Here is a 10529-nt window from a genome sequence, read left to right as displayed (position 1 = left end):
TGATTAATTCTACCGATATTTGATATCTTCCATCAACATAGTTACTGAATAACTTTGCCAATCAAGGCTTGTGCTGTTGTGCAGGTGAAAAGAAATCACCTACTCCCTCTGTTTCAATTTATGTGACACCTTTCTGACTTCGAGATTCAAGCAAATTTTTCTTTGATCGTAAAATTTTCACACGTCTTTCAAATATTTTGAATTGTTAATTATTGTGACTTTTGTAGTACTTTTTATATAGTTTTCAAATATGCAAATTATATTTCAAAAGACTGAAAGGTTCCATGTGCGAATTCACGATCAAAATAAAACAGCGTGACTCTCGAAATTCAGACTGTACCACATAAATTGGGACAGAAGAAGTAATAATTTTTTTCGCTGAAATTTGAACACGAAACCTCATAGTAATAACCACTAGACCACCCCTGGATGCCTCGATTATATTTTTTCTTTAATTACAAGTACAAACTAAGCCTCCTCTGGTTGTAGCAGCTGGCACTGAAAAACAAATGGGTGAAGAAGAAGTAATGCTTATACTATTAAGTATTAACCACATGGATAAGAGTCAGCTACATTTAATGGCTATTCAGAAGAAGCATGATCACAATCTGCAAATCTCTGAATCTCTGATGCCTGTAATTGTTTAGTCTTGGGATTTGGATCTAACAAGTTAATTTTCTTTTTCTTTTGGCACACAAAATCTTTGACAAATCATTTGCTTGATTATTGGATTTGTTATCCTACCTAGCTAGGGCCAATTTCCAGCAATGTCAAATTTGCAAGTATAAATACACATCAATAGCATACACTTATGATCAATTAGTCCAAGTTTTCTATACATAATTTTTGGACTTTGGCAATAAAAATGATGAACAAAAGGCAGAATCTCACTGCTTTGTTCTCTTTTATGTTCATTTTCATGCTTCTAAAATCTTCTTTTTCCTCTTCTTTGACAAATTATCATGAAGAATTAGTGATGAATATTGAGATTGAAGAGGAAAAAAGTTGTGTTAAAGCTTGTACTCTTGAAAATGAGTGTAACAATGAGAAAAGTGATTATTATGTGTATCATGTTTGTATTGATGTATGTATAAAGAGTTGTAGAGGGTATGGCAAAGAATTGCTTAGACTTCCTATTATATGAATTTGGATTTAGCTTATGTATATGCAAGCGATGTTGTAACGAATTTTTATATTATCAGTATATTTTACATGCTGTAACACTATCATTTTCAAGTTACTAACCTTGTTCACTAATTATGGGCGGTTTCTTTACGTGAACTGATAATGTTACTTTTTTAACATGGTCAATGGATAAATGTTAAACTCAGAATATTACTAATGTACAATTGGCTTAGTTTCATATTGAATGTGTTACAGTTATACCATGTAAAGCATTTTTTCATTATAACTTGGAGTTCCTAGTCAACATAAAAAGAGCAAATTAAAGTGAAATCACATAAGGTTGCCGTGCTAAAATTCAAGCTCATTATTCGAACAGATAGGATGATAGATAAAAAAAAAAAATGTTACAGAGAATTAAAATCATATGTTTTTCATTTTTTTTGGAACATTAGATCATATGGTTGAAATGAAAATGTATAGTAATGGTGTTATGTGATAGAAATATCAATTCTATAAAGATGTCTACGGAAGTGAAGGTTACCAATTCTACAGAACAGTCATAAAATCAGCAATTTTACATGTTATGCGAATAAATGTTGGACAACTAAAGTTCTAACACATCCACCAAAGGTGAATGTCATAACGATATTCCTAAAATGGATACAAAATCATACAATGACTAAGTAAAAAATTCTTGATTACCCGTAATATAAGTTAAATCTCTTAAACTTATAAATTAAGTTCTGCGGTGTATATCGCAAGTCTGATATGATCGTAACTTGAAAAATAAAACGCTGATTGACATTCTCTGGCTATATAACTTCAATCCATAATAGGGGTGTACAAAGCAAACCGACAAACCGCACCAAACCGACAGAGTCAAACCGAGAAAAAAACCCGACTAGTGGTTTGGTTTGACTTTTTTTGGTGTTGAAAAAAAAAATCCGACCATAATTGGTTTGGTTTGATTTTAGCTAAAAAAAAATCAAACCGAACTAAACCGACCCGACATTACGTGTATTCGATTTTAAAAATATTTTATACATAAAAACATTTATTTGTAATGTAATTTGTAAATATTTCTTAAATTTTTTCATAGTTTTTTTGTCTTTTATAATATTATTTTAAGCTTGAACTTAGAATTTTGAATGCCAATAAGTTTTATATCCCGTAGATGCTAGTAACTCAAATAAAATCCAAATCAAAACCTATTCAACACTAATAATAACAAAAGAAATTCAGAAATTCAATTTTAACACTAGGAATGACAGTAATGTTGGATATCTATTCTTTAATTTTGCATAATTGATTTAGAGCGTAAAAATACATGACTTAATTTTTTTCTTTATCATGTAATTAATACTTATTAGCCGTACTTATTTTAGCATAACTTAGTATTTAGATTAAAGTTATTTTCTTTATAGCTTATTAATTAACAATACTTATTTTAACCGATTTTATTATCTTTTTTGTTGAATATTTTAATACGATATCATCACCCATCTCACATTTTGTATTATTTTCTTAACAAACACCTTGGTTATATAGTTATACCTTACTAGGACTAAAGAAATATTTAAAGTAAAAGTCATATATTTTGTATGAAGACTTTTTCGGAAAAAAACCCGAAAAATCCGAAAAAATCAAATAATCTAAAAAAACCAAAGTTGAAAAACCCAAATTTTATTAATTTGATTTGATTTATAAATCTAAAAACCCAACACAACTGATTTGATTTGATATTTGAAAAATTCGAACCAACCCGATCCATGTACACCCCTACATAATATACCCCTACATAATATAGAGGTACCATCAAAAGCAATATTTCTTTATACAATTGGTAATTCTTTTTTTTTTTTTTAATGCGCGCGCTATTGTTAATGAATACAATATACATTTGTACATGTTAAATTGATTTATGAATATGGGGCAATTCTAAGGTTAGCTATTTAAGAGAAAATGAAAGGCCAAGAATGTTATTCTAAGGATAGCACAACCGCAACACAACCTTGTGTCCATACAGTTAAAAAGCTCTTGAAAGGTATTAATTACAGATCTCTGCTCTCTATTCACTACAACTGTAAAATCAGAATCAATGTATCAATTAAGTGAAGATTAAACAAGCTTTGGTCCACTATAACAATGAAATCACAATACTTCACCAACTATAGCAGTAAAATTTTGAGTGCAGCTCAAACCCGTGGTCATATGGGGAGACGATTAGCAATGAACAGGAACAAAATAGTACAGATTATCAAAATGAATAGCAACATCTGGCATAAAATATACTATTTTGTTCCTGGACATTGTTATTCAACATAACCTGGGATACCATTTATCGAGACAAATAGCTAAATAGTACAGATTACCGAGACGAACAGCAGAGAAAAATTGGAGAACCAGAGAAAGAAGACTATGTGCAACATCACATCCAATTCATAACAAGTGAAAAACAGTTTCAAGAGCTATTTCCCTTCAACAGACAGAGCCATATCAAACAATGATAATACTCATGCTTCCCTTCACTTGTAGATGCCTTTTTTCTTTTTTGGGAGAATGTTAATCTAGCTATTTATTTGACTTGAACAATTCCAGCACGAACCAACTTCTGGATTTTGTTCATGACAAGGGGGTTCTTCGTGTGTTCCTGTGCAGCTTTTGGGTTCTCCTGGAAGTCATCTAGTACCTGTTCAGGAACACGACATTTAAATCACAAAAAAATTGAGGTGATTCAAAAATACTATAAATATTACAATCGAAAAGATCCAGATAAAACCCTCTATCATACGAGATATCTTCATTTACACCCTCTTAATACTTGGGCAGTATACCCTTGCCGTTAGCAAATTTTCCCTCGCATTCAAGGACGCTCCAACGTGAATGGGACAAATTCCACGTGTCAAAATACTTCAAGCAAAAGATTCGCAATTGTCCCTCTAGTTTTCGACTCTTGGTTTAAAATTACCTTACGATATACGCTTGCAGCTCTGTCGGGGCAAAGGATAAATACAAGACGATTTGCTGTAGGGGGGTACAAATGACTCCAAAGTATAATGGAGGATAAGTTGAGATATTTAGTACATGAGAGGGGTATTTTTGACCTCCCATTTTCATAATACAGTTTACAGAAACATCTATTCAGGATCAAATCTTATTTACCTGTCTCATTACTGGATCTGCAAGGATGTTTTGAATTTCTGGGTCCTGCATTGCCTTGGCCTGCAGAAGTAATTGGATATTAGTGTCAGCATAGAAAAGTTGTCTATGACTAGAGAAAGATCATGGTATCATGGGTAGAAATTAAACCTGTCTCTCTTTGAGCTCCTCTGGAGTTAGATCGCCACGTGATGCCTTGTTTATTTGTTCTACACATCTGCAAAAGAAGACCCACCATTTCGAGTTACTACATAAATCTATAGCATGTGTCACAATCATCTTCCATTTAGAATCTTGCCCACAAAATCAACTCATCAAGGGCAACAACAACATGAAATTTATTCGAGTTTCAATGGCAAAATTTGCTGAACAAATTTCTGTGGGAAGATGGATAACCAGGTGTCCAAAAATAACAAAGCAATACCGAAGATAAAAGTTCAGGTTACAAAGTAACAGATAAGAATTAGAAATATTTCTTTACCTCCTGACACCATCTAGTAGTTCCTGATTTTTGGCATCATGCTTCAACCCCTCCTGATAAGTTTCCAAAGCTTTTTCGTACTCTTTCATAAAGAACTGAACAGCACCCTTTCTAGTGTAACCCTTCGCAAATGTTGGGTCAAGCTCAATGCACTTTTCTGCATCTTTAAGACCCTCTGGCATTGCACCTAATTTTGTGTAGCAGGCAGCCCTGTTGCTGTATGTCTACCGTAAAGAACCAAGATATATGCATCAATAAAAGTTTCTAACTAAGAAAATAGGCAAAGTCCCTAGATTCTACAGAGAAACAGAAGATGGATGAAGGCAATACCCTTGGATCTTTAGGATTCCTCCTTAACGATTCTGTATAGTGCTTAACTGCCTCTGGATACTTCTGCTCTTTGAAGAACTGGTTACCTGTAATTATAGCAAATAAAGTCAATCACACAGAATAAGAAAGGACACAACTAAAAGAAGCCGAGTAGTAAGACAGATACCTTTCTCACGCTCCTCATCTGCTATTTGTGGATCGAAATACTCTTGCTGCTCCAATTCTTTCTTTGCCTTCTCAGCATCATTAAGTTTTTTCAGTGTCTCAGGGTTACGGTGTTCAGTAAGAGCTTTCTGGAAAGTTTCAATAGCAGGTTCATAATCCTTTGAAGTTTTTGCCATCTTCACCAGGGCAGTACCCTTTCGAGTCAGAGCCCTTGCAATCATCTTATAGTCTGACCTGAGCTCCCTTCCCCTTTCAACAGCTTTGTCACAATCTTTCATGCAATCCTCGTACTGAAATTAAGATAATCTGACATAAGGAAGAGCTCCTGATGGACTATTTAGGACTCAAAGAAAAAACCATGCAGACTTATGACCAAGGTGATCATAGCACCACATCAGCAGAATGAACATATTTAGGTCATAAATGCAAACCTTGCCATAGTGAATATGAACAAGAGACCTAGCAGAGTAATAGGGTGGCTCATTTCAAAGTTGTTAAAAACATCTCCCAAAATTATTTAGAAGAAAAACAAAAGAAGATAGCAGAGCCAGATTAATGTGTCCGAACCAACAAATCGAGTAACCGTCAATTAATAAATACTTACAGAATTGATCAACATTCCTTCCATTTTTACGCACATATCCTCTTTTAAAAGGCAGAACTACTCTAAATACACACACACACACACACACACACACAAAAAAAAAGAAAAAAAAAAAAGAAGCTTAATAAATAATTTCTTGGGCAAACATCTGGAGGGGGCGAAAAGCAAGATAGAGCTTTATTTTTCTTTTTGAACCGTAAAAGAGCGAGATAAACAGCTTACCTCTCCGATTCCAAGAGAAGAAAGGCTTCCCTTCAATCTTTTCATATCCAGAGACTATAACAAAGTCGAGGAAGTTGCAAAAATTCTGATCACATTTTCTCAGAATATCCAGATTACTCTATCACCATTGTTCATCTTCTATTTAACCCCAACTTTGGTGCCTCATAAGTCATATCCTACTACCTTACTTGACTACCTCACCCCTCCCAACCTCCCATAAAAACAAAAAGGTGAGACTGTTAACATGCTACATGCCTAACAAAGCAATATTACCAAACCAGATCTCTTCTTATCGAGAAACATAATATTATCGCCTTAATTCTACCAATTAGATGCTGCAGCTAATAGTGGAGCAAAGAAATAACATACAAAAAAGGGCATCACATGGAACTCTTCTGTTACTATTATATTAAATTCACCATCGAAGCAAAACCAGTGAAAAAAAAAAAAAAACACAAGGCGTAGCGTCAACCCTCACCTAAAATTTCAACCACAATGAGTGCCACGCGAAAAAGCTATCGAACTCATTACCAATATCATCATTTATCCAGTAAGTCCTTTACCAATGAGAAAAGCAACAAACTTTTCTAGAAGTTACAAAAATATATATGAGCTTAGCATCCTACATAAGCTCACATTACCAGTTCCAAGCCCTAAGTAAAGCTAGAGGAGTGTTGTAAATCCTCTCGCTCATTTACCTAGCAATTCCTCCACCAATGAGAGAAGTAACAACTTCTCCAGAAGTATCAAATATATATGAGCTTACCATCCTATGTGAGCTCAAGTTACCAATGCCAAGCCCGAAATAAAGCTAGAGAAGTACTAAACTAGTCCATTTATAAATGCATTGGAACCTAATCTCCTAGAGACATATTGATGAACCTAACTAGTTTGTTTGTGGCATAGTAATTGTATCAAATACACATCATTAGAATAAGACAATTTCTTCAAACAGGTCACTTTCATGCACTAAATAAGGAATTGAAAAAATGGCAATAACTACAACGGAGTAAAGAAATTCTAGTTATACCTTTCCCATCTCCAAGTACACAGCAGCACGGTTAGTGAGGAAAGAAATATCAGCGTCATCCAGCTCAATTGCCTTAGTATAATGCTGAATTGCATTCTCGAAATCCTTCTTTTTATACGCCGCATTACCAGCCTCCTTCTCCTTCTGTGCCAACGCTTTCTTCTCCTTCAACTCCTTCTCCTCCTCCGACACTTCCATAGGCTCGGGCTCAGGCTGTGGTTCGGGTTGAGACTTGTGCCCGGCCCGTTTGTCCTCCTTTACGGGCTCACTATCCGCCGGCCTTTTCCTCTCCGGCGAACCTCCTGGCATCTCCGCAGCATCCTCCGGCGTCCTTGTATCCAATTTCACCCCTAATAAAACCCCAAACGCTTGCATTACCCTTTGATCCTTCAAATACAAATTCAAATTGTTCGGATTCTTCTGAATATCCTGCATCATTCTTACAAAATCCGGTTGTTGCAAATACGGTCGAGTACTCGGATCACTTGTCAACTTAGCCCACATCTCCGGCCCGGAAAATGCATCACCAAACGGGCTAGCTGAATCATTAAAATAAAAAATTTACAACAAATTTCGAAAAAAATGACTTTTCGCGTAATATTTTTTATTCATAATAGCAAATAAGATCTAAATACTAAATGTTGTTACAAGTGTAGAACAATCCTTCACTACAACAGCCAAAAAATGTACTCCCTTATGCAGCACAGTTCGAATGCCGAAAGTCAAACTTTTAAGTTTTGACCATAAATTCGGACATGCTTAAGTTTTTTGAGATAAAATTTTGCATAAAAACTATGTAAAATACTATAAGTCACAGTAATTGATAATTCAAAATATGTAATAAATATATGGAAAAATGACGGTCAAAGAAACACTCGTTTGAATCTCAATTTTCCAAAGGTGGAGTAAATGCTATTATAGTTGTAAAACAGTCGTTCAAAATTTAAAACTAATATTCAAACACGGTCAAAATTAAAAAGTTTGAATCTAAAAAAAAAACCGAAAAGTATGACATAAATTGGAAAACATTTATGTCACAGAAATTAAGACATAGAGAGAATATTCCCTCCATTCCATATTAAGTAACCTTTTAAGCTTTTCATTTTGTTTCAAAATAAGTGACGTTTTAAAATTTTAAAAATATTTTGAACAAATTATTCCAAAATTACCCTTATTTAAATAATCAAGATTCATTTAAGTAATTAAGCTTTGTTAGTTGAAGATTTAATGATACCCCCTCGTTAATTGTTCATCCAACTAAAGTTTTAATTACCTACTACTCAATACCCAATGTTAACTTAAAATTTAATTAGGGTAAGCTGGTAAAAACACTCTTAATTTTCTAGGAGTGAGTAATTTCATGAGCTAAAAGAGTCACTTATTATGAAATGGAGGCAGTACGTCATTATAGAGAGGTTTAATTGTACCTTTAGATCGGCTTTGAGCCGATTGAGCATCATTAAGTCCACTCTTTAACATCTCATTATTAGGATCAATTTCTAATCCCTTCTTATACGCCAAAACAGCGTCATTATATAGCTTTAAACCTAAATAAGCAGCGCCGAGCCGAGAATAACCTTTAGACCAATCCGGCTTCAACTCTACGGTTTTCTCGGCGTCGGCTAATGCTTCGGTGAATTTGTTCACCGAAGCGTAAGCCGCCGATCGGTTGGAATAGAGTACCTGCACAACAAAATATTTGTTAAAAAGTACTTTTTACTAGCATGTGTATAGAGTAATGTTACTCATTTAATTAATATATATGGAAAAAAAAAATGTTTCGGACTCCAATACTAAAACTAAAAACTAGAACTTAATTACATACTCCTTCCGTTTCGTTATTCGAGAGTCAAATTTTTTAATTTTGATAGTGTACTTAAATATAAAATCTTTAAAATTTCATATAAAATTTACTTAAAAAGTACTACTCTATGAATTCCAATTTGTTCGACATTTTTTATTTTTAGATGGTCAAACTTCTTAATTTTAACCTTATATTTAACATATAAATTTTAACATATTATAAATCACCATAATTTATAATTTAAAATATTTAAAAATCATATAAAAAATTACAAAAAAAAAAAACAACTCATTTGACTCTTCAAAAGTAAAAAAAAAAAAATCAAATAAATTAAGATGAGGGATATAAATCACGATAATTAATAATTTAAAATATTTAAAAAATTACAATAAAAAAAATAACATAACTCGTTAGACTCTCGAAAAACAAAAATGTCAAATAAATTAAAGCAAAAAGTGAGTCAGTATAATTAATAATTTAAAATATTTAAAAAACATATAACATAATTAGAACAAAGATCAACTTTGACCAACTCAAAAAACTAAAAGTGTCAAACAGATTGGTACGGAACGGAGACGGAGGGATTATAAGTGAGGATTGCGTGACTTATTATTTGAAGCGTAAGTTGCAGATGGGTTAGAGTAGATTACGTGATTTGTTGGAGAGAGATGTATTGCTTCAGTGAAGTGATTGATTGCCTCGCTGAAATTGCCAGCGGCGAATGCTGCGTTGCCTTTCGCCTTAGCTTCATCAGCCATTTTTTTGGAAGCTTTTTGGTTTGTTTGTTAAATTGTAGAGAATTCGTTAAGGATGAAGAGTGTGATTAATGGTAGGGTGGTTATATTGCGTGGGTGTGGGGGGTACGAGAGGGTTCTAGGCGAAGGTTGTTAAGGTTCTGGAATGTTCGGTGAAGGACTTCGCGGGGTTCTAGGAGAGTACAAATACTTCTCATTCCTTTTTTTTTTTTTTCCGAAGAAGACAAATACTTTTGATTATTGGTTGATAGTTAAAATTATCTCGGGATTATAATTTTGGAATTAATTTATTCTATCTTTTGGGATTATTTTAAACCATCTAAAAGATGGTATAAAATAATCTCAGAATAAGTGGGATAAGAAGAGACATCTCATCTTTTAAGTTGAGATGCATTTTATATCTTATTTGGTACAAGATATAAACTTATCCCAGGATAAATTTATACCTCCTATTAAATATGGTATAAAAAATTAGTACTGAGATATCCCAGCTTATACCATGCACCAAATGACCCGTTAGGAATGTCTTTATCCAATTACAAATCTTTTTTTTTTTAAGGCAGAATTTTAAACCATTTTATACAGCGAATTAGGACATTAGTATCATTTTTTGTAAACTTTCAAATAATAATTTGACTCTAGTAGCAATTTCTAAAATCAGCTTATTTTAAAAAATATTTTTTAAAAAAATTATTTTTTGTGAGAAGCAGTTTGTTTTTGACCAATTATTTTAAAAAATACTTTTGAGCAGCAATTAGCGTTTGATCAAGTTTTAAAAAATGCTTTTAAGTATACTTTAGTTTATTTTTGACCAATTAATTTAAAAAACACTTCTGAGCAGCAATTAGCGTTTG

General features: G+C 33.2%; 1 protein-coding gene across 1 annotated transcript; it reads right to left on the bottom strand.

Moving 5' to 3' along the window:
• Nucleotides 1–3532: 3532 nt before the first annotated feature.
• Nucleotides 3533–9789, bottom strand: LOC132059389 (hsp70-Hsp90 organizing protein 3-like). The gene is made up of 9 exons (XM_059451995.1): nt 9571–9789; nt 8544–8799; nt 7117–7655; nt 5262–5550; nt 5096–5181; nt 4766–4989; nt 4435–4501; nt 4288–4347; nt 3533–3814 (listed from the first exon to the last, which is right to left on the bottom strand). The coding sequence occupies exons 1-9, from the start codon at nt 9676–9678 to the stop codon at nt 3701–3703; spliced, it is 1743 nt and encodes a 580-aa protein (XP_059307978.1). The 5' UTR covers nt 9679–9789; the 3' UTR covers nt 3533–3700.
• Between the last annotated feature and the right edge of the window lie 740 nt (nt 9790–10529).

Source organism: Lycium ferocissimum, chromosome 1 (assembly GCF_029784015.1).
Source record: "Lycium ferocissimum isolate CSIRO_LF1 chromosome 1, AGI_CSIRO_Lferr_CH_V1, whole genome shotgun sequence".
NCBI classification, from domain to species: domain Eukaryota; kingdom Viridiplantae; phylum Streptophyta; class Magnoliopsida; order Solanales; family Solanaceae; genus Lycium; species Lycium ferocissimum.
Note: the sequence above shows the minus strand (reverse complement) of the source record. Positions and strands in the feature narration are given on the sequence as shown.

Bases quoted from the DNA above. Each gene is read 5' to 3' on its own strand.
- LOC132059389 (XM_059451995.1), bottom strand. From the start codon at position 9,678: ATGGCTGATGAAGCTAAGGCGAAAGGCAACGCAGCATTCGCCGCTGGC. The intron at 5,551-7,116 runs GTATAACTAGAA...TCTTAATTTCAG, and splicing joins TGTACTTGGAGATGGGAAAG to TACGAGGATTGCATGAAAGA. The intron at 5,182-5,261 runs GTATCTGTCTTA...CTATAATTACAG, and splicing joins AGATGAGGAGCGTGAGAAAG to GTAACCAGTTCTTCAAAGAG.